Genomic DNA, 25,529 nt, shown 5'->3' with positions numbered 1-25,529 from the left:
AACGTGGGTGGCCTGACCAGGCAGGCTTGGGGTGGAGGTGGAGGACCTAGATGAGGTTGAGGAGGCAGAAGCAGTGGAGGAACTTCCACATACAGAGGATTGACGCACATGTCGTGGGAACGTCAAGACTTGTACAGCAGACCCTTCTCCATCTCTCACCATATTTACCCAGAGCCCAGTCAGCGACATGTAACGCCCCTGTCCTTGCTTACTGGTCCAAGTATCGGTGGTGAAATGCACCCTTTCACACACAGAGTTTCTCAAGGAAGCGGTGATGTTGTGTGCGACGTGCTGGTGTAGTGCAGGCACACCTTTCTTGGAGAAGTAGTGGCGACTGGGCATCTGGTACTGGGGCATTGCGATGGACATAAGGTCTCGAAAATCCTCTGTGTCCACCAGACGGAAAGGCAGCATTTCTGTAGCCAACAGCTTGCAGAGGGTGAAAGTCAACCTCTTAGCTTTGTCATGGCTTGGAGGAAATGGCCTTTTAATTGTCCACATCTGAGGGACCGAGATCTGGCTGCTGTGCGGAGATGGTGTGGAGTAGGGTGACCCTGGAAAACTGCTGGTCTGTGAGGAAAGTGCAGGCGGAGGCATGGTATTGCCTTCATCCAAAGTTAGTGCTCTCGATGTCTGAGAAAGCTGTACAACAGTACCTGTTTCCCCTCCCAAAACAAATGATGATGACCTGCCAAGCAAACTGCCTGTTGTGGTTTAAGTGATAGAAGGTCTGCGTAGAAAAACATGTGTGACAGCTGTCCCCACAGTCATAGAGGATGAAGAGCGCGCGGATGCAGTTGAAGGGGCAGACGGTGGTTGGCCCACTCCGCTAGGATGCATTGTAGCACAGTGAGCTTCCCATTGGGACTTATGCTTGTTATTCATGTGACGGTTCATGGATGAAGTAGTCAAACTAGTGAGTTTTTGGCCTCTACTTACAGATTGGCGACAAAGCCTACAGATCACATGAGTTGGGTGATCCTTTGCGATGTCAAAAAAGTACCAGCCAATGCATCTATTAGAGCGCATGTGACCTGCAGAGCCACCCCGACTTGTGCTCAGAGGCAGAGTTGTGGCTGAGGATGCAATTGTTGATGTGTTGCCAGTACTCCATCTTTGTACAGGAAGGCGCAAGCTAACCTCGTCGTCAGTCTCATCCTCCACCGCCTCTGCTGACCTCCTCAAGTGTCTGACTGTGGGTTGACAGTAAGCGGGATTTAGAACTTCATCATCAACCGTTGTGTTTGTACTCCCCTCGCCCTCAGACCTAACCTCTTCCTGCCCTGACTGAATAGTTAAGTTGTCATTCCAATCAGGTATCTGAGTCTCATCGTCATCAGTATGTTCCTCATTGTCTCCACCAAGAGGTATTCCAGTTTTTGAATGAGGGTCTACATTATGCTCAGAAACTTGGTCATCAGGGCCTGAATCAGACTCACAAAGCTTCTGGGCATCACTGCAGACCATTTCCTGGTCTGTACTCACTGTTGTTTGGGAGCAGACCTCTGATTCCCAGCCTATAGTGTGACTGAACAGCTCTGCAGACTCAGCCATCTCTGTTCCACCATACTGTTCGGGGGCGGATGGAGACTTGAGAGCTGGGAGAAAGCAAGTGTGATTGGGATGACAACTCAGAGGACTGTTGTTTCTTGGATGTTGAAGTTGAGGTAGAGGAGAGGCAACTTGTTGGAGCCCTTGCGATCCATTCAAGCATGTTCATTTTTTGTGCATCATCTACCTTTGCTACAGTAGTTCTGTTCCGTAAAAAAGGGAGCACATCGGATTGTCCACGGAAAGTAGTAGACATCTTACTTTTGCTTGAAGATGGCCTTTCTTCAGCAGATGTTACTGTAGCTTTACCAACTCCCCCACGGACACAAACTTTTTTTGCCTTTCCACCAGCATCTGTCCTTTTGCCACTCATTTTGTTTGTGACCAGATTGGACACTTCAAATGTCGCAGCAAAAATGAAGAGGTGGTGTACAATGCAGAGGTGGTCTAGCTTTATTGACAGCTGAAGAACCAACACTGGCTATCCCTGACAATGCAACTGTGGCCCTAAAACTGGCAGCACTGTTTGCTATAAAAATAGCACAGCAAAAATGGGCAGGAGGGTAGTATGCAGAGGTGGTGTACCTTGCTTGGCACCAGTGGGACACTAAATTAGTATAGCAGACACTTTTTGGATGCCACTAAGTTACAGCAATGTTGACTATAAAAATAGCGTGGCAAAAATGGGCAGGAGGGTAGAATGCAGAGGTGGTGTACCTTGCTTGGCACCAGTGGGACACTAAGTTAGTATAGCAGACACTTTTTGGATGCCACTAAGTGACAGCATTATTTGCTATAAAAATAGCGTAGCAAAAATGGGCAGGAGGTTAGACTGCAGAGGTGGTGTACCTTGCTTGGTACCAGTGGGACACTAAGTTAGTATAGCAGACACTTTTTGGATACCACTAAGTGACAGCACTGTTTGCTATAAAAATAGCATAGCAAAAATGGGCAGGAGGGTAGAATGCAGAGGTGGTGTACCTTGCTTGGCACCAATGGGACACTAAGTTAGTATAGCAGACACTTTTTGGATTCCACTAAGTGACAGCACTGTTTGCTATAAAAATAGCATAGCAAAAATGGGCAGGCGGGTAGAATGCACGGGTGCTGTAGGTAGCAGGACAGCAAAGGAAGCCTCAGTTTCTATCCCTGCCAATGAATAAATGCAGCAAGGACTTGCCAGAGCTGATGTAGCCAGACGCTGGTATCTAAAGCCCTGCACAGCGTTTGCATGGCCCTGCCTTGCAACAATGCCTATGAACGGCTGTAATGCAGCCCTGAAAAGGGCTGAAATTACAAGTAGTCCCTAATCCCTAAAGCGCTGTGTAGATTGCACTTTATGGCTATAGCACACACAGCAGCAGCGGCGGGAGGGGGAGCAGTGACTGTCATCCACCCGCAGCAGAGAGCTAATGGCGGTGATGGGGAAAATGGCTGAATCTTATAGAGCAAAGACATGTGACATGCACAGCTTATGCATGTCCTTGCTTTTCTGGTAAGAATCCACTTTGCAGTGTGTGTCTCGGTGATTTGTTGACAACCTGGCCCGCCCCACTGTACACGCGGTTAGGTAAAAAAAAAAATGGCGATTGTCATTCTTTCAGTACTCAGCAGCACTGATCTAAACCCGGTCCCCCGCCCCCCTGCACACTATATGCTGAATTTTGATATTAGCGTGATTCACAGTAACTCACACTATTACAGTGAAAAGCCAGCTAGTAACTAGCTACGCTTTTTGTTGATCAAACCATTCTCAAACGTAACTCGAACTACCAAACTTTTACCAAATTGTTCGAATTCGTCGAACGACTCGAACACCCCCCAAAATCACTCGAACATGAAATTGGCGAACCTCAAACCTTGAACATCGCTCATCTCTAATTGTAAGCTTTTGAGTAGGGCCCTCATTCCTACTGTAGCTGTTGAATTATCTACTATTTTGTTTTGTTTTTGTCTATACATCCCCCCACCGGATTGTAAAGTGCTGTGGAATATGTTGGCGCTATATAAATAAACGTTATTATTATTATTTATCAATCACTCAAGCGAAAACTGTATGCTATGAGCTAGGTTGCAGGATAACTGTAACAGATCATATAACATCATTCTCATTTCTTACTTAATTTATTCTTTCCTTTCATTTATTAGACCTTAGAATGAGTAAATGCAGATGATTTGTGCACTCTATGGCAGCTCAGAGCTTGTATTGAGCTTTTGTAGGCCACTTATAGTAGTGCACTGGGCTATTGTAGCTCGATATGTGTCCATATTTATGTAGCTATTGTATATGGAGCAACTTTCCCATAGAAACAATGTTTCCATTATACAGCAGTTCATGGATGTACCATAGTGCGGTACATATAATGCCCACAATTGTGCAGTAGTGGGACTTAATCTGACCTTATTCACCCTTATTGCACAAGGATCTGTTTGTGTAGGAGTCTGTGCATGAATTATTGATAACGTTAGGTTAGGTGCATATCTCAGACAACGCTAACCTGAAAACATATTTATTTGCATCATACTTAGCTTGCAGGAAAAAACAACACTTTGAGGTCACTTACTCAGAAAGGATGTTGAGTTGTTCCCCAAATCGAATGCTTAAATCACCTTGACCACCAGCTGGGTAATTGTACAAAGCCACAAACACGCACTTGTCCACTGCTGAAAAACAATAAGTCCTGTTTGTACAACACTATAAAAAATGTCACACATTGTCACTGAGCTGGCGACCTCGAAACCATGAGAGCGAGTGGAAAAATACCATTCACAGTTCCTCACTTTCTTATGGTTCAGTTCTCTGAGCATAGAGTTTTTGCTGATTTCAAGAAGCAACTATTAATAGGTTTTCCATAATTGAACCCATTCTTTGCATTGTATAGATGTTGGTGGTCCAATTTGTAAATGGGCCACAAACTGCAGACCTGTTAAGATGCCAGGGTCTTAAAAGTTCTCTGAAGTATCATGAGTATGTGACTTGGGGCAGTTGAGGAATACAATAATCCAGGATATATGGGACATCCTCAGAGATACTGGTGACCTAGAAGACCCCTGTAATCATGCACTATTTCAATGGACTTTTGAGATCCAATGGCGCTAAGATTTCTTATGGCCTCATTACACATCAAATTAATGTTGTTTGACCCTGCCAATATCGAAAAATAGTCTAGTATATAGGTCTCTGACAAAAGACAATATTGGGAGAGAGAAAGATCCACCCTGTTGAATTTCCACCTGCCTATCCTTTCGTTATCAAGGAGATAAAAGTTGGTGCCAGAGGAGCCTAAAGGTACCGTCACACATAACGAGATCGCTAGCGAGATCGCTGCTAAGTCACCGTTTGGTGACATAGTAGCGATCCCGTTAGCGATCTCGTTATGTGTGACATCTACCAGCAATCAGGCCCCTGCTGTGAGATCGCTAGTCGTTGCAGAATGATCCAGGCCATTTTCTTCAAAGGCGATGTCTTGCTGGGCAGGACACATCGCTGTGTTTGACACTGTGTGACAGGGTCACATTGACTGCTGAGATCGTTATACCGGTCGCAGTAGCGACCTGTATCGTTACTGAGTCGTTGGTAAGGTCTGACTGTGTGACATCTCACCAGCGACCTCCCAGCGACTTACCTGCGATCCCTATCAGGTCGCTTCGTTTTCGGGATCGCTGGTAAGTCGTTGTGTGTGACTGGGCATAACATTGGCTTTCATAGTGATCACAGGAGTGCTCAGCCAAATGATCCTGTTTATGAGGAGGGGAACAGGAGAGAGATAGCTGTTTTTGGTAGAATCAAGTGAGATAGCTGTTAGTGTAACAATGGAGAATATCTAATATGTATGGGGGCCTTAAAGGGAACCTGTCATGTCCCCAAATGCTAATAACCTGCAGATATAGGGTTTATCTGCAGATTAATTGTGTTGTAATCCTGCCTGGTTTCCTTACTGAAAGCCTAGCTACAGGGAAAAAATATAAACTATTCCTCCTGGGAGCCACCGGCTTTCAGTCATAAAGTACACAGTGAGCTGCAGATATAAGCACACCTGACACTTTGAACACTCGCTCTGCACAGATCTGCAGCAGAGCGAGCTGTCAATCACACTGCCAGGGCATACACATAGCCACCTCTTATGAAGTGCTGTGAGCTGTGACCGAAACCACTTTGGCACGCCTCTATGACTGAAAGTCGGCAGCTCCCAAGAGTAACAAATTTCATTTCATCCCAATGGCTGCGCTTTCAGGAAGGTGGCTGGGCAGCATTAGAATGCTATTAACCTGGAGATTAACACTATGTCTGCAAGTTAATGGCTTTTGGCTACATGACAGGTTTTCTTTAAAGAATGCAGCTGTATGCTTTAGGGTTAATGCTCATGATCATATACAGCTGAGCTTTATACATTAAGTCAGTGTATATTTACACATCTAATCCCATGGTATGAGATCTGCCATAAAATGAAAGGGTCCTGCACAGAGTTGCAATACAATCGTGCATAAACTCTTACCTACCATAGATGGATAGGGCTTTGGAATCCCACCGATATTAACAAGTGTTTTGTCTAATCTTTATCACCCCATCAAAGGATAATAACTATTTAAATATTAACAATAGTTTGAATGCATCCAAAATGGAACAAGCAGCAACTTTGTGATGTCTTTATTGATTTTTATTTTTTTTTACTAAATTGTTGTATACAGTTCCTGACAAATCTATGTATCTCCATGGCAACAGACTATCAACACTCCTTTGCAGATTTATGTGACTCCATTGTAATTAAGAGAGGCAATTATTGAAAACTTTGATGTGGACTTCTGCAGACAGATGCAAATACGAGTTAAGCTTAGAAAGCTTGTTATTGAAAGCTTCACTGTGTTCAGATATCAGCAGATAAAGAAAGGCCTCCATGTTCTTTATTATTTGCATAGCAGTGTGTTGTCTTTCACTATGAGTAATGGAAAAAGTGAGCACAATGGAGCCAGGCTCTTGGCACAGCATGAAGAAGGATGGGATGTTTTACTGGAGAACTACAAACGTAATGGAAGAAAAGTAAAGGTTCTTACCAACTGGGCGTATCTGAGCGCTGGACATGGCGGCCTGCATAGCTGAATATCCCCTTTTGCTGGGCAAGCTCCCCATTCCTTGCTTTGTTTTCAGTAGTAAAATTCCTTCAGTAGTAGAAATCTGGAAGAAATAAGAGCCAAGTTATTGAACGAGTATGGCAATTCTGTACACAGGATTGTGTCTTGCGCCTGGATGAACAGAAGCACAATAGTGATAGACAGATCAGATGTAGCCAAGCTGTATTGGTCATTTACCCTTTCCTTCAAATTGTAATATAGTGCAATAGACTTACATGGACCTGTATGCAAAGCTCAGAACATACAGAGTGACTGACAAAATGTAGCGTTAATGTCGGCCATGTAACACCATGTTATCTCCCACTCTGTGCTGTATAATTGCTGTGCTTCAGTTTGCTGACACAGAGCGACAAATTTCCTGCATAAGTATATAATGGTAAGGTCTCAGTTCTACTTGCATTTTGTAGGGGCATGTGCAATCCGATAAAACTTCGGATTGCACACGCATCAGTGCAAAACTATGGGGCATTGTCCATCTGCGATTGATTTCTCCTGCCATATCGGCACGAGAAATTAATCGCTGCATGCTGCATTTGACAGCGAGTCTCGGCTCACGCACCCCCATACAAGTGTATGGGTGCTTGTGAAACATCGCACTGTACTCACATGTCATCTGACCGCAGTGCGATATATGCAGAGACAGGCAACAGAGGACATGAGGAGAAAGTGCTTCCTCTCTCTCCTCTGCAACTGTGATCCAATCGCAAGATCGAATCACAGTCGCATGACCCTCTGCTGATGCTCGCAGCAGAGGGTCATTAGAATATCACTTTCCATGCTCTCGCATCGCAAGCTATACACAAGTGGAACCAAGCCCTAAGGCTGGATTCACACGACCTTATTTTCTCCATGCAAGAAAAGTGTTCCAATTATTCAAATTTATCTCTGATCATAGTGGGACCATTTTTCTTTGAGGTGGAGAATAGTAAAAAAAAAAAAAAAAAACCCACAAAACGTTCTCCGTCTTTTCCATTCTGTCAGTCCATAAAAATCGGAGCGCACGCTAATCTGTAATCTGAGTGCAGTCCAATTTTTTTCACAGACTCCAATTCTCAGAATGAAAGCTAGAAAAGAGAAGCGCTGATAGGGTTTTACCAGATTAAACATACGGTTAAGCATATAGTGAATGCACTCACCGATTTAGGTTGTGAGAGGTCACAACCACCACAGATAGCATGAGATAATGGTGGCTGCTGCGGCCCCACGTGTTTCAGACTTCAAAGTGGAGTGGGAGAAGGGGTTAAACCCGCGCAATCCACCAATGATGCAGAGGAGATGTTGATAAATAAAACAATCTTTTATTCCATGGGTCTACGCGTTTCAAGGTCTATGACCTCTTCTTCAGGACCAGTGTTGATTTACTGGTCCTGAAGAAGAGGTCATAGACCTTGAAATGCGTAGACCCATGGAATAAAAGATTTTTTTATTTATCAACATCTCCTCTGCATCATTGGCAGATTGCGCGGGTTTAACCCCTTCTCCCTCTCCACTTTGAAATCCAATTCTCAGAGGCAAACTGTGCATGCTGTGGGGGGTTTTTTTTCAGTCCGAGGAAAAAAAATTGGACATGTGCACCGCTTCATTCAATAATTTTTGGTCTGAGTACTATCCGTCATAACATTGGTTCCCAGTTGGACCGAAAATACTGTCGTCTGCACGAACCCTAACACTAATCAACCTTTTTTTTCTTAAAAATTCCAAATTTTTTCCACCACTTACTTGAAAAATGATTATACAAAAAAAAAAAATAAAAATGTTTCTGCTCTCGGAACAACAGAAGAATAAACAGAAAAGCGATAATGAAAAACGTCTGGGTCCTTAAAGGGTACCTGTCAGGTGCAATATGCACCTATAACCACGAGCAGTTCTGGGTGCATATTGCTAATCTCTGCCTAACCGTCCCTGTATACACTAGCATAGAAAAAGAGATCTTTAGAAAAAGTATTTCTAAAGATCGTATATTATATGCTAATGAGCGCGGGGACTAGTGGCGAAGGCATTTGTTTCCTTACCTAGCCGGCCTACATAGCATGGTAGCACGCCTCTGTGGGCATACCAACATGCTAATGAATGCGCAGCAACGCGCACATACCTCACTCTTCATGGCGGCCGGCGGAGGATGGATGCGCTCTACGCATGATCTGGAGTACCCGAGACTTCTGTTCATGCGCACTAAACTGATGCCGGGTGTAAGCTTCCCGGGTTCATTAAGGTACAGTGCACATAACCAGAAGTGCTGAGTACTCCGGATTATGCGTAGAACGCATCTATCCTCCGCCGGCCGCCATGAACAGTGAGGTATGTGAGGTGTCGTTGCGTATTCATTAGCATGTTAGTATGCACACATAGGCGTGCTACCATGCTATGTGGGCCGACTAGCTAAGGGAACAAACGCCCTCGGGCTAGTCCCCGCGCACATTAGCATATAATATACGATCTTTAGAAATACTTTTTCTAAAGATCTGTTAATTTATGCTATAGATACAGGGACGGTTAGGCAGTGATTAGCAATATGCACTCAAAACTGCTCGTGGTCCTGGGTGCATATTGCACCTGACATGTTCCCTTTAAGAGGTTAATTTCTAATATACTTCTTCTGACAGATGACAAGCTCATTTGTATGTGATTTGATCACATCTGTTGTAGGGGAGGGGGTTATTTCTTATACTGATATAGCAAAGTTGATTATGTTGTTCTTTTGCCCACAATAACAGGTTAACCTGCAGTCCCATGCAAAACTACTAACGACATATTTTAGTATTACAACTATGCATTTTCTAGCAATTTTTCTGAATATTTCCTATTATATTACTTACATCTGACTTTCATCTAAGGAGGTTACACAATTTCTGATACCAATCAAAGACAATGAATTCTTTGGAAACCGCTGTAAGATTTCCAGCTCGATAACTTTTGTTTAAACAGAAGTGAAAGAACGTGATCATCACATATACATTGAACTTCTATGTCTCCTGTACAGCGGAAAATTATTCACGTAGTGTTCCAGGTGTATGATCTGTGTATTGCACATTACAGTTTATTTCATGTGGGTGATGGGAGAGCCACCCTTTTATAATAAAGATGCCTGTGATCAGTAGAAAAGTTTGTACAGTCATGGACGAAAGGGTTGGCACCCTTGAAATTGTTCCAGAAAATTATTGCAATTACACATGTTTTGTTATACATATTTATTTCCTTTGTGTGTATTGGAACAACATAAAAGAAAATGAGAAACGAAGGCAAATTGGACAAAATTTCACACAAAACTCCAAAAATGGGCTGGACAAAATTGTTTGTACCCTCAACTTACTATTTGTTTGCATACCCTTTGGAACAAATAACTGCAATCAATTGATTCCCATATCCATCAGCAAGCTCATTACACCTCTCAAATGGAATTTTGGATGACTCTTCGATGGCAAACTGCTCCAAGTCTCTCATATTTGAAGGGTGTCTTCTCCCTACAGCAATTTTAAGATTTCTTCACAGGTGTTCAATGGCATTTAGATCCGGACTCATTGCTGCCACTTCAGAGGTCTTCAGCACTTTGTTTCCATCCATTTCTGAGTGGTTCTTAATGTATGTTTGGGCTCATTGTTCTGCTGGAAGACCCATGACCCACATTTGACACAAACCCAGCTTTCTTACACTGGGAACTACATTGCCATTTAAGATCCTTTGGTAATCGTCAGATTTCATGATGCTTTGCACACAGTACCCAGTGCCAGAGGCAGCAAAACAACCCTCAAACATTTCTGAACCTCCACCATATTTGACTGTGTGTACTGTGTTCATTACTTTGTGGGCCTCATTCTGTTTTCTGTAAACAGAAGCATGATATCCTTTACCAAAAAGCTCTATCTTGGTCTCAACTGTCCACAAGACACTTTTCCTGAAGGATTTTGGCTTACTCATTTACATTATGGCAAACTACAGTCTAGCTTTTTTTGTCTCTGTGTCAGCAGTGGGGTCCTCCTGGATCTCATGTCATAGCACTTCATTTCATTCAAATATCAAAGGATAGGTTAGCTACAGTGCAATAGGTTTTAAATTTCTTGATTATGTTGCACACTGTGGACGAATGAACATCAATATCTCTGGAAATTGACTTGTAACTTTAAGACTGCTGACATTTTTCAACAATTTTGGATCTCAAGTCCTCAGACAGTTCAGTCCTTTCTGTTCCCATGCTTTAGTGTGCCACACAGACACACAATGCAAAGATTGAGTCAACTTCTCCCCTTTTTATCTGATCTCAGGTGTGATTTTCATATTGCTCACAACTGTTACTTGCCACAGATGAGCTTGCAAGAGTACCACAAGCTTGAAACAAAACAGTTTACTCACAATTTTGGAAAATTGCCAACAACTTTGTCCTGCCCATTTTGGTGGTTTTGAGTGAAATTACGGTATGTCCATTTTGCCATTTTTTTCTCTGTTTTTACTTGTATTGTTCTCATACATACAAAGGAAATAAATGTGTATAACATAACATGTAATTGCAATAATTTTCTGGGAGAAATAATAGAAATGGTTTGCAAACTGGAATAACGTAGGTAATATAAAACAAAGTGATTGTGCTGGAGCATCCTGGGCAACTCAAACTACATAAATCTATATCTAATGATCATAAAAAAAAAGTAAATCAGCTCACCACCATGTAGTCATTCCAGGAAGGAAAATTGGAAAATTCAGACGGTAATCGTGGGTCAAAAAGGCTGTAGACAATCAAAAAAAGGCGGATCCCCAGCACAAAGAACGTCGATAGAAACTTTAAATAAAGTTAAAATTTCATTTAATTCCAATAATGGTTAAAAAAGGGGGAAGAAGGAATAAAACATAACTTCTCCGATCTACGCGTTTCAGATGCGATTGTCCTTAGTCATGGTCAAGACTGAAAAAAGACATGATCAAAAATGAAATTTTAACTTTATATCAAGTTTCTATGTACGTTCTTTGTGCTGGGGATCCGCCTTTTTTTGATAAATCTATATCTAATAGGTGTACATCTGTCTGCTAAGACGATCGTTCCTTGTTAAATTTCACTTGATAAAGGATTGTTATGGTTAAAATTACCCATTTTCATAGACTTTATTCTAAATTGCACATTAAATCTAGTTTTCTTCCCCAAAAATATTGTGAATGAAAATAAATGAAAAACAATCTTATAGAAAATCCCCTAACTATAATACTGGTATATCATTAATATAGGCATCAGACCAGCAAACCATGAAACTACTGTCTTAAGTTGATTATTGGGTATATACTTAATGTCTCATGCACACGACTGTATTTTCTGTCTGATCCGTTAAAAAACTGGATCTCACTTGGACTGATGTTATACAATGGGACAGCGCAGATGAATGATCTTTTTCACTCTTTTGGCGTGTGAAAAAAATTGCAGCCTGCACCATTTTTCTCTGAGAATCAGATGACACTTGTTCATTCAAGTTTATGGGTCTGTGAAAAAAATCGGACTGCTGTCAGACGTCATCCATGCGCGGTCCGATTTTCATGGATTGACATAATTGAAAAAGTTGAAAAACTTTTTTTTTCTCTCAACAGGAGAAAAACTGATCTCACTCTGATGAGTCTCTAATTAGCGTAATCAGACTGTTTAGATTGTTTGGATGATTATTCCACACATTTGTACCCTGATTTTATATATTACCTCCATAAGCTACCGTTAATGAGAAATTTATCTCTTCTGCATCTGTATATAGCAGGATTATACATGACATATATGTTAGAAGAGTAGTAACATGATTAAAGTGTTGTAACCCAGCGTTTTCTTAGAACCTGGTTATTTATAGACATTACCACCCACCAGTGGTTGAGGTTAAAAGCCAGAGGAAAAATAACTTGTGGACAGATTGTTATATTTCGTTGTTATCAGCCAAATTAACACATGCAAGAATTTAGTACACTTCTAAAGGTTTCTTTTATTATTACATTGTCTTTAAATGTGGAAAGGGCAGGGTGAAATGCAAAGAATGAAAAACAAACAAAAATATTACTTCTTAAAACAAAAAAATTCTGACTTAAAATTCAAGGACATGAGAAAATGTAAAAAAAAATGTAAAAAAATGAAATTAAATTTACTTTTTCAGTTCCAGATTCAAGGCGCTACTGCAACCATATAGCCATAGTGAGGTAATATTATATGAGCTATAGCCCATATTAATCATTTGAACTGCAATGTGGCCTGTCCTAAGTCATAGTGGCATAACCGGGGCCGGGGAAGAGACCCACATAGCAGTTTGCTCAGGTGCCAAATTCTAAGGGGGTGCAGAATTCCTCCAACCCCCTTTTCCTTACTGTGAAATGATCGAAAGCTAGTATCGGGGACTGGCCACCACTGTACTGGGTCTTTTTGGAGTGGTATGTGAGTGCGCTATGTGAGTGCAGTACGTGCTCACCCACTGACTGGTGAGATGAGAAAGCTAATGGTAAACACACTCATTTTGACTGTTGCACTCTATATAGGCAGCGACCATGAGCCTGACCACCTAATGAATGAAGAGTGGATTGAATGATATGCTCTTCCTTAGCCCTCTACCTCTTATCTTCATTAATTTTTTGGAAGCTAGACCCCCTGGGAGGAGCCTTTTTTTAAAAAAAAAAATAAAAAATATATATATATATATATATATATATATATATATACAAATGAATTAACTCCCTCCACAAAAATACACACAAAAAATAATAAACAATGGATTGTGACAATGTATACATGTTTATTTTTTAACAAAATATGTTTGATTTTAGCAAAAAGTAAAAAAAACTTGAGGGGATAAGGGCAAGCTATAATTACATCAGTATTTTGATAAAAGACAATACATGTGCATAGGGGATAAAGGGGTCATTACTGGACTGGGAGATGGGACTCAGGAGGTGCCAATATTTCTCAGGTTAGGGTGTGAAAAATATTTGTCTTGCCCTGAGCGCTGTCAACCTATACTACACTACTGCTTAGAGAGTCACATTAAAGGGAAACTGTCACCAGAAGTCCAAAAATCTCACCAAAAACAGCCATTAGCCAACAAAGATCAGACAGCAAATGCACTGGCAGGATGCAGCCGGCCCCCTATGATAAAGGTGGGGGCAACACAATGCAGAATTGAGATGACCACTCTCAGCCTACCATATCATGGAGGGGGTGGCTGCTGGTATTAAACATGCACACTAATGAGGTTTTACAAAGGGCGCCACTCACACAGGTACGTGTGATGCTCAATGTCTGGCTTACAGCTTATTGATGACGCCCTTCTATTAGATCAGGTGGCTGCCCAGCACTATATAAGTGCATCCCAAGTAAAGTACCCCAAAGGGCTGGTTGAATCCTGCAGAAAACTGTGCAATAAAAGAAAAGATATAAAATGATATTTAATAAAGTGAGGAATTGGTCCCTATTGTCATCAGGTTTTTGCTTCCTCATTAGAGCAGCATAATGTAAAGATAGAGACCCGGATTCCAGCGATGTGTCACTTACTGAGCTGTTTGATGTCATTTTGATAAAATCAATGTTTTCTCTGATCTACAGTAGTAGTTATACAGAGCTCATGAATATACTGGACTACATGGCAGCATGCCAAGTAGTCCTGTAATGATAATCTACTGCTCATTAATCAGTGATTTTATCAAAACTACACTGAGCAGCCCAGTAAGTGACACATCTCTGTAATCAGGATCTCTGCCCCTATGTTATACTGCTCTCAGATTAGGTGGCAAAAACTTGGTGACAGATTCCCTTTAAGCCATTATAAATCCCCTGCAAGGGAGGTTTTGGGGTTTCTGTAATCCCATTCCACACAAAGATTTTCCTCTGTCATGATATGTCATTTATGTGTTCAGGTAGAATACTTCTTCCATAAACTGTGGGTTGTCAGTATTTTGGCAGTAAAATTTAATGATTAATTGATAAACATGGGATATAACTGAATTAGCCAGACAGGTTAAATATGAATTTACCGACTATAGTTACTATCCTAGAAAGTCGGGGGGGGGGTAGTAGACAATTACAGTAGTTCATATATAGATTGATGCTGACTAAAATGGGGTTTCACAATGAGATCTGTAAGGGAAGACGCGCTGCAAAGAAAAGTAATATTTATACTGAAATCCCTCTGGGAACTCTAATAGTCACTGCATGGCTCATAAAGAAGTCAATATGTCATGTATAGTAGCCCCCTCACTTATACTGACGCCACACACCATAAAGATCCGGTTACGTTCAATTTTTTTTATAGACAATATTGTGTTTTCCTGATTGATCAAGATTTACATTGCCACCATGAGGCTTTCAAGTAGTATTAAAGAGACACTACTGATTTAATGGACTGATTATCTGGTTTATGATGGGTTGAATCATACAGTGCCATCCCATCCATGCCTGCACAGGGGACACAGCAGAACCGCACTTGGACAGGCGCATGGATACAAAAAAATTGAATGACCCAATTGTTATCTATGGCCGTAGTAGGGTGCGCTAAGTTAGAAATTGTCCTCCCAAAAGGTATTTTGATTTAGCACCAGTAATGTTAATGTTGTTCAGTAATGAAAAGTGGACCTTCATTTTTTGACAACTGGTTCTGATGGGATTCAGGTAGAATTAGTGTGCGCCGACAGCGGGAAATCAACCAATATTAGATCACACCCAATTCCAGCTGTTGGAGATCTGTAGATCCAAATCTGATCATTGAGATGTAGATTTTGATAGCACAATCTTCTGGTGTCAGAAGGATGAAGAGGGGAGAAGAAGGAGACATTTACTCAGGAGCTATTTTTAACAATGCACTATTGATTACTTATGGGAGACATTTATAGAATGATTATCAGCTTCCGCAAAAGGGACATTTTATTCCACAAAGTTTAAAAGTTAGAGTAAGATAATGCGCTCTCATTTCAAGGTTATGTCATTGTAGATTTATCTTTCGAGCTTACACGGAAAACCACAAACTATTAAGCCGTATGCAAGGTTTTCAGCCATAGACCTGCATATCTCATATATACTATTTGTTACATTACAATCTCATGATGATAATAAGAATTGTATTATTTTTATTTACTATTAATTTCCCATACTCTGATGATTTAGATGGCTGTGTATGGAGAGAATGAGCAAGTGTCACCTTACCTTACATGTTAGATGGATACAAGATAGGTTGATAAATATGAGCAGAGAGATTATGTTAGACTGATATTAGGTCATGAAATACAGTAGATCCCAGATGCACATGTGACGGATATGTGAAACTGGCAAATATGAGACATAGAAGGATGGATAGATAGATAGATAAATAGATAGATAGATAGATACAGTGTCGGACTGGCTACCGGAGAAACCGCCAGTAATACCAGGCCTGGCTGCGGTTATCTGCACTGAACTCTGGAGCTCTCACCTGAGCTCCGGAGTGCAGCCTGGACTGAACTCAGAGTTTGCACGACTGAACCGCGAGCACCGACTGATTCCCCAGTGATTGTGGTTGAGTTCATGACAGCTGTGGACAGGCTGGGCTGAACTCCAGAGCTCAAGTGAGAGCTCTGGAGTTCAATGCAGGTAACCGCAGCCAGGCCTGGTATTACTGGTGGATTCTCCGGTAGCCAGTCTGACACTAGAGAGATATGAAAAATGGATGGACAGACAGTAGAGTTGAGCGAGTACCTGACTATTCGTACTTGCTATACCCATAACGAGTACTATCTAATACTCATGTGTTCATTCTGAACAGCATGTGCAATGCAAGTCAAGTCAATGTGAAAAAACTCACAAAGTAACAAGTAACCCAAATGCCGCACTATTTTCTACTCACACCAATAGTATGGCATACGGGTAACTCGTTACATTGTGAGTTTTTCCTCATTGACTTGCATTGCACACGCTGTTCAGAAAGAATATGTGAGTATTAGACAGTACTCGTTTTGAGTATAGCAAGTACGAATAGTTGGGTACTCACTCAACTTTAACAGACAGACATACAGAAAGATATGAGAAATAGAGAGATAGATAATAGATACACAGATAATAGTAGAGTTGAGCGAGTGCTTAACTATTCGTACTGGCTATACTCATAAGTACTGTACTTACTGTACTCAGTACTGTCTAATACGTATTCCTTCCGAATAGCATGTGCAATGCAAGTCAATGGGGAAAAACTCACAAATTAACGAATAATCTGAATTCTGTACTCTTCGTGCGAGTAGCGAATAGTGCGGAATTCGGGTTACTCGTTACATTGCAAGTATTCCCCATTGACTTGCATTACACACGCTATTCAGAATGAATACGTAAGTATTAGATAGTTCTTGTTACGAGTATCGCGAGTACGAATAGTTAGGTACTCGCTCAACTCTAGATAATAGATAGATATATAGATAGATAGATAGAGAGAGAGAATGATAGATAGATAAATAATAGATAGATAAATAGATAGACAGATAAATAATAGATAGATAGATAGAAAGAATGATAGATAAATAATTGATAGATAGACAAATAATAGATAGATAATATATATATATATATATATATATATACATAGATATAGATAGAGAGGGATAGATAGATAGATAGATAGATAGATGTGAGGTTCATTTGGAATAACTCTGTATTTAACAGATAATGAAATACATTTATTGCCTTGTGACTTCACAATAATTTTTGCCTTTCTACCCTCAATATCGTATTAGAGATTGTTTTGAAATATTTTGTAATATTGCATGAAAAAAAGTCTCCAGATCAGAATTGGAATTGCAAGTTTTGGCTACTATAATAAACCTTTTCATGATATTAAAACATTTCCAGCATCTGCTCTTCAAGGTGGAGATTATGGTAGGAGATAATGGTGCGAGAGATTCATAAAAGTTTTCTATTGTCAAAAGAATCTACAAAGACTCTCGTGCTAGTTTAATATGTAGGCATATAGTCAGTGAAGCTTTGAACGCTTGTCAAATGTCAGACGTATATATGCCTGGTCTGACCTGGGGAAGGACGGCCAACAGTTTTTAGACCTTAAATATGTCATCAATGCCTAATAAATTTGGTGCATTCTTGTGGGAACTAACGCTAAGTCCCAAACTGAAAATTTTGATATCTTGAGAAAATCCATTATAATTATGGTGCGTCATGATTTGCTCCCTATAATTTCTTCAAAATAAGTTTCATTATCAACAAAGTGGTTATGCTTCCCCTCCACATATATAGGATTGCAGTAGATAAAAACTCACTAGTAGCTTTAAGTTATGGAATATACATTTCCCTGGTTAATTTGCAAATACTATTATTATATTATTTATTAGCCTTCATTTATGTAGCACCAACATATTCAGACGCACAGCACAAACTTATATACTCACTTCTGAGCACAATTTCTTTTTGTTTCTCTATTTCCAGTTTTCTAATTTATGAGATATTGTTACTTCTAATATAAAATCAAGATATTTGTTTTCTGTAATTTTGTGACCTAGATTTGCTTCTAATCCAAATTTACCTGTCATTTTCTTAAGAATCCCATAGTAGCGATATCGATAAATGGTAACGATAACATTGTAGAATTTATACCATACATTATTGAATTATGCGCCTAGTAAAATAAAACATCTGACCCCAGTGTCTACTATCTACAGACTGATATCTTACCCAAACCAAAAAATTAGACTCCGACAGTCACAATTTGTTAGAGAGATACACTTTTTAGGCATTTTTACACCTGGAGATATGATGCATGACTGAACTGATACCACACAAAAGTAAAACAGCAGCATAAATAACAAATCTAAGTACAACCTATATTAATAAAGGATATTATTATTAAATAAAGTTCAGAAATTTGTGTAATGGAGGAATAAATCGTATACTAAACTGTTCCGCTAAAGAGACTACAGGACCAGTTACATTCAATAGATTAAGATTATTGTATGCATACAGAAACTAAAACAAATAAAATAATACACACAAATAGTTAATAAAGATAAAGAAAATGTAACAATGAGCATAGATCTGCCAAGCTGTTACACAACACCTATCTGAATACTCTGCTTCATATATTGGGAAGTTCCTTACATCCAGTATGTGATAGGTTTACGGCAGGTTGAGGGTTGACTAACCGTTGAATGATCAATCGCCCGATAGACATTGATTTATCAGACACAGCCATACACATTTTATCCTGTATTGTCCATTACAATCATTCAAATTAACCATACATGTTCAATGACAACTTTCTGGGATAGTTCTTTCAGAGAAATATATTTTGTGGATCAGCAACTATTGGCCAAAAAATGTAAACATGGACATCAATGACCAGCTGCCTTAAACTTTATAAGACAATTGTTTGTTGTTTCATTTCACCCAACAAATTATTTGTTTGGTGGAAGCCATCCATTTACATTTACACTATTATGTAAGGGCACCATAAGTCACCGAGAAATATAGAATTACTTTTTCTCCCATATCGGGTCTAAAAACCCCATCCTAATTGCAGTTCTATTTATCAGAACTAAAAGCATGATATATCTTTATGTATCCTTATATATCCATCATTCTATGTTGTATCAATTCCTTATATATCCATCATTCTATGTTGTATCAATTCCTTATATATCCATCATTCTATGTTGTATCAATTCCTTATATATCCATCATTCTATGTTGTATCAATTCCTTATATATCCATCATTCTATGTTGTATCCATTCCTTATATATCCATCATTCTATGTTGTATCAATTCCTTATATATCCATCATTCTATGTTGTATCCATTCCTTATATATCCATCATTCTATGTTGTATCAATTCCTTATATATCCATCATTCTATGTTGTATCCATTCCTTATATATCTATCATTCTATGTTGTATCCATTCCGTATATATCTATCATTCTATGTTGTATCAATTCCTTATATATCCATCATTCTATGTTGTATCAATTCCTTATATATCTATCATTCTATGTTGGATCCTTATATATCAATCATTCTATCTTGTATCCATTCTTTAAATATCCATCATTCTATGTTTTATCCATTCCTTATATATCTATCATTCTATATTGTATCCATTCCGTATATATCAATCATTCTATGTTGGATCCATTCCTTATATATCTATCATTCTATATTGGATCCTTATCTATCTATCATCAATGTCTATCTATCATTCTATGTTATATCCATTTATTATATATATATCTATCATTCTATGTTATATCCATTTATTATATATATATATATCTATCATTCTATGTTGGATCCTTATATATCTATCATTCTATGTTGTATCCATTTTTTATAGCTCTATCATTCTATGTTGGATCCTTATCTATCTATCTATCTATCTATCATTCTATCTATCATTCTATGTTATATCCAATCCTTATATATGTCTATCATTCTATGTTGGATCCTTATATATCTAATCATTCTATGTTGGATCCATTCCTTATATATCTATCATTCTATGTTGTATCCATTTTTTATAGATGTATCATTCTATGTTGATCCTCACATATAGGCCACACCAGTATAAACTTGTTCTATTACCTGTAATAGATAGCTTTTTCACTATATACATTGTACGGCAATATGACGCTGTTCATTCAGCTCAGTAAACTCGGCATTAAGTGGTGCCTAAATGTACAAAATCTGATAATTAACCACTTGTTTCCTGCACAGAATTACAATACAACATGAAATTTCAAAAGACAACAAAAGCGGAAGACTGGACAGAGATAATGATAAGAATCTTCGCTTTATTGCCTTCGATGTTAACATTTATTTCGAATTTTTTTCCTCCTGGTTCTAACCATTTCCAAGTGAAGCTCATATATTATGAAGTCTTATAATCTGAAATATTTCATTGTTTAACTCCCTTTCCTTCTGGATTAAAACAACAATGACGCAGATTTTTCAGCCAACTGCAGAAGTGGATCTAAAAAGAAGGAAAAGTTTATAGGATTGACTAAAACTTGCTCTACTCTTTTTTTCTTTTTAGATTAATTCATTTCTCTGTTTAAAATCTGCATAAAAAATACATGTCAGGTTCCAACCGAAAGGAATTCTATCCTGTAATGTGATCAATGAGTCATTTTGTGTTGGAGCCGTGGTTGTCACTAGACTATTTTGTAGCCTTGATAAGTTAAGTGGACTTTAATACTAAAATATGTTCTCCGTGGTCTTATAGACTTTGTGGTTCTTTTTGCTTGAATCACTTATCCTAGAAAAGTGAGGCACAAGTATAATAGTCACTGGTACCCAAGCCCCTATGTATTAGGTGAAAATTGGGCAAACCATCCCATTCAGTTTAAGTGCTGGATCCTGCTTTCCCCTGATGCTACCTGCGGTGATAATGGTCCAATAGCTCCTTACTCTTCCCTCCCCATTGAAAACACATAAACATTTCACCAACAACGCAAATTTTATAGTGGGAACTTATATATATAGATATATATATATATAACAATGAAAAAGTAGCCTGGATATAGCAATCTGTCATTGACTGCTATAGAGGTATTTGCTATGCATAGTGATAAGATGAGGTTGTGAGGTCATCTGCAGTCCCATGTAAAACATCTTAATTACAGATTTCTCCTTTTGACAAGCTCTACTCTGCTAAATGACAATTAATATTGATGGCAGCACATTGTAAAACTTACATTGCTAGCATGTTGTCATCTGCTGAGAGCGAGGTCTGGCTTCACGACAGTGAGAGTTAATGAATGAGGAAGTTTCCAGGTTGACAGCTTGGCTCTTAATGAGCGGCATATAGTGTCACACCAGCGTCTAAGTGGGAGTCTCTGCTAGTGACATTATACGCTGTGTTCCCACAGGCGGCTTTCACTCCCAGATCTCTTAGGGGAGACCTGAATGTATAATTTGTAGGGGTGTCTGAAACTATGGTACTAGTCAGCCTATTTGTGTCATGGATTGTATGCTGCAATATCACTAGACATATAGGTCATGGAAAGTACAAATTGTTTTTATGGCTCTTAGAGCATTGAAAACACATTTTTCAACATATCACACATCAGTCACCCCCAAACCACGAGACTCTGATTTGGATTCTGACATCCCACTCTATAACTATAAAGAAAAAGTGCCTTTTAATTGCAATTCATGCAAAATCGCAAAATCCCTATAAAATATCTATAAACTCCCAACATCCACTTTTTAATCCTAATGTGTTTCCAAGGTTAGAAAGGGGACTTTCTTTCAAAAATAGCTCCACATCTGTCCACAGGTGGTGTATGGTATTGCAACCCATAATTTCAATTATGCACAGCAGAAATGCTTGAGTAATCTATGGACGGGCAAGGAGCTGTTTCTGTTGTAATGCTGTACGACCCCTTTAGGTGACATTTTGAACTTGTGTTTTCCATGGTATTTTTGTTCCATCGAAAAGCTAATAGAGAAAAAAGTCATAGCTACTGTTTTTCCTCGAAAATAAGACAGGGTCTTATGTTATTTTTTGCTTCAAAAAATGGGCAAGTGCTTATTTTCAGAGGATGTGTTATTTTTTCCATGAACAACAGTCCACATTTGTTCTTGAGCAAAAAAAAAACAAAACAATATTTATTAAAATATACTCATAGTCTATCTATCTATCTATCTATCTATCGTGACGCCCCTGCAGTAACCAGGTGTCACAAAAACAAGGTAACAGCTCGGGTCCTACATGACTGTGCCAGTCAGTACACACACTAGCACACCAGGATATTTACATTCACAACCAGGTGGGGGACCCCCTTGGAACCAGGTGACAGGGCTGGGCATTGTGCGCTAACAGGCAGCCAACTAGGAAGGGAGAGACCAGACCTGGGGGAGGAGAGAGTGACCTGGGAAGTATGGGTAGTCTGCGGAAGATAGTGAGAGAGGAAGGAGTAGAGAGGACAGGTGTCAAGGCAGACAACAGACTCTTGAGACACAGTGAAAGTAACAAAGACCCCCCAAAGACCTGTGTAGAAAGATCAGCCACTCAGAGGAGAAAGTAGCTGGAGAGCGAGAGAGCAAGCTCCAAGCACAGAGGGATCCTGTGGGGTGGACATCCAGGGCTCCCAGTACTTTGCACGCACGGGGTGCAGATCCCAGAACAGACCAGAACTTCAAGCCATCTGTTAACTCTGCCAGGTGGGTAGGTTTCCAAGACTCATCTGCCACCACTAACTTCTAAGGCATCAGCAGCAAAGAGGGGACCGGGACATATTCCCTTACATAGTCCAAGCTGACTGCCGCAGGACCCAGACACAGACGGATCTCCAGGAGCTCCACGCTAGGGAAGACCTACAAATACACCAGAGTGCATCAGTGGGAGAGTGCCACCATCCACGCTGCCCCCATTCATCATCCCAGCGGGAACCCGCAGTGGCGGCCCTACCATCCCTGGATGCACACCGCGAGTGGCGTAGTCGGACTATAATTTTATTTTTACTTTTCTTTTTATTTAAAAACTGTTCCACGGTGCCCTTGGATCCAGGACCCCTCGAGCCACAGACCGCCGCTCGGCTGCCCCGGGGTGCGACACTATCGATCATCTATCTATCTCTCCCACACACAGACTGCACCTACATACTAGCCTATCTACCTATAGATTGCTGCAATGGACTTTTGGTCACATAATGTGATGTCGCAAAGATCCTGAAGCAGTGTTATCATCAGGATATAAACCCTGGGTCCCCTAGGAGAGTGGAGGCCCTGTGAAATTTCCCTGTTTGCTCTCCCATCCCCCTAATGCCAGTCCTGCACACCAGCTTGTCTCCTGGTCAGTGATTTTAGAATTCTGCCAATCAAGAGACCTTTGATTACATGGCTGTGAAATATACTAGAATACAACTGCTAGGGTCACTAATAGAGAGGGGCCCTGAGAAATTGTAAAGGTTGACTCCCCCTAATGCCGGCCCTGACTGTAATTAGGGTCTATTTTTGAAGTAGGGTTTATATTTCAATCATATTCAAAAATCCTGTAAAATCATGTTATGGCTTAGATACGTGTATCCATGTGTTTCACATGTGAAGATCACCGTTTTTTTTACAGAAACACAGATCACAAAGTCCAATATAAGTCTATGGGTTCGTGAAAAAATTATACAGAACATGAATGGCATCAGTGGGATGTCCATGTCCAACATTGTAAAGTATAGGAGAAGCTTTGTAATTTCATTCTTTCTTCATCCATACCAGAAAAAGCCTGATGTCACACTGATAGAAAACACTGATGACACGATACTGTGTTTTCACATTCGTGTTTTATACACAGATGTGAAGGGGGCTTTTATTAGAGTGGTTTTCCAAGCCTATGGATTTCTCATTCAAAACAACTGGGCTGCTTTTGCTTGTCAAAATGTTTGTAAAAAGGCAATGTCTGAGTACGCATGTGAATAAAGGTGCATGTACACCGGCCGAATCGTGAATAAGGCTAAGACCGCACTTTGCGTTGCCCTACTTGCAGTTTTGAACGCACATTTCGGGCTTAATTGATTTGACCAAAGTTGCCTTTTTCAGAATTTAGCGCTGAAAACTCATGCGTATTTACCGCGTTTAAGATGCGTTTTCAGCGCTTTTTACATGCTTTTTCACCTGCGTTTTGACAGATGCGTTTTGAACATCAAGACACTGCTAAATAAAGATTAAATAGTCAAACATCATGAAAAAAGAGAAAAAAAAGGAAACCAGGTATAATTTTGGAATTAATATAGAAAATATTTATATTTCATGAAATTATAGCGGTTTTATAATATTTAATGTTAAAATAGCAATCAAATCAAAATTTTCTTAAATTTAATTGTCGGACTATATGTGTGTATAAAGGGACATATTATTCCATTATTTTAATGTCAGAAAAGCATGCGTTTTTGAAGTAAAAAACGCATGTTTTCTGCATCTAAAAAGCAGGTAAAACGCTTGAAATTTGAAGTTTCTTGGTTTTTGCCATTTCTCATTGACTTCAAAGTTAACAAAACGCACCCAAAATGGCAAAAACAATTGACATGCTACTTCTTTGAACGCATGTTTTTTTGCCACAAAATGCGCAACTTAAACGCAGCGTTTTAAAACGCAAAGTGCGGTCTAAAAATCCCCATTTTCCATAGACTTTGCTGTAAAATCAAAACACATGCCTTTTGGCATGAAAAAGGTGCATCTCCAAACGGACCTAAAAAGCACATGAAACGCAGGTGGAAACGCAAAGTGCGGTCTTAGCCTAAACGCTCCTAAAAATGCTCATTTCCAGATAATTGGCCATTGTACACAGTTCCCCATCACTCAATGAATGCTCATTCATCACATAAAATAAATTTAAGCTTAGGCTGCTTTCATATCAGCGTTTTTTTTGCCGGTCAGAAAAAAAACGCAAAACGCATATAACCGGATCCTGTAGATTGCATGTGCAACGCATTCAATCGCAATTGTTATTTTACCAGATCCTTCTGCAGCGGGGCAGAGAATTTATCGTCCGGCACTGGAGTCAGCTGATCGGGAGTCAGCTGACTCCTGATCTCACAGCCCGCCCAAGTTGCGATGGGTACAGGTTAACAGCAGTCACTGGCTGCTGCCAATCATGTGTGACCATGTGCGGGCTGTGTGGTCTGGAGTTCATATGAGTTCAGATCAGCTGACTCCAGTGTCGGCCAATTACTTGTTTGTGTCCCGCTGCGTCCATCGCAGCATGTGAGGTCACCTGAGTTCGGCGGGCAGTGGAGTCAGCTGATCTGAACTCAGCCAGCAGAACAAGTAATCAGATCAGCTGACTCCAGTGTCGGCTGATTACTTGTTTTGTGTCCCGCCCCATCCATCGCAGCGTGTGAGGTCAGCTAAGTTCAGATCAGCTGACTCCAGTGCCGGCCAAACTCAGC

The 25,529-nt window shown here is 40.0% G+C and overlaps 1 protein-coding gene across 2 annotated transcripts in view; it reads right to left on the bottom strand.

Annotated features, from left to right (window-relative positions):
- The window catches only part of SLA2 (Src like adaptor 2), a 43,688-nt gene extending 22,266 nt beyond the window's left edge, over positions 1-21,422 (bottom strand). For both annotated transcript variants that reach the window (XM_075347565.1, XM_075347566.1), the window contains exons 1-3: positions 21,339-21,422; positions 6,604-6,724; positions 4,116-4,215 (exon numbers count right to left, since the gene is read on the bottom strand). In XM_075347565.1, coding sequence (XP_075203680.1) covers positions 4,116-4,215; positions 6,604-6,679 — 176 coding nt within the window. In that variant the 5' untranslated portion in view covers positions 6,680-6,724; positions 21,339-21,422. The remainder of the gene's footprint in view (positions 1-4,115; positions 4,216-6,603; positions 6,725-21,338) is intronic.
- Positions 21,423-25,529: the final 4,107 nt, after the last annotated feature.

The sequence above is a fragment of the Anomaloglossus baeobatrachus genome, chromosome 5 (assembly GCF_048569485.1).
Source record: "Anomaloglossus baeobatrachus isolate aAnoBae1 chromosome 5, aAnoBae1.hap1, whole genome shotgun sequence".
NCBI lineage: Eukaryota > Metazoa > Chordata > Amphibia > Anura > Aromobatidae > Anomaloglossus > Anomaloglossus baeobatrachus.
The sequence above is the reverse complement of the archived record's forward strand: the minus strand, read 5'-3'. Positions and strand labels throughout refer to the sequence as shown.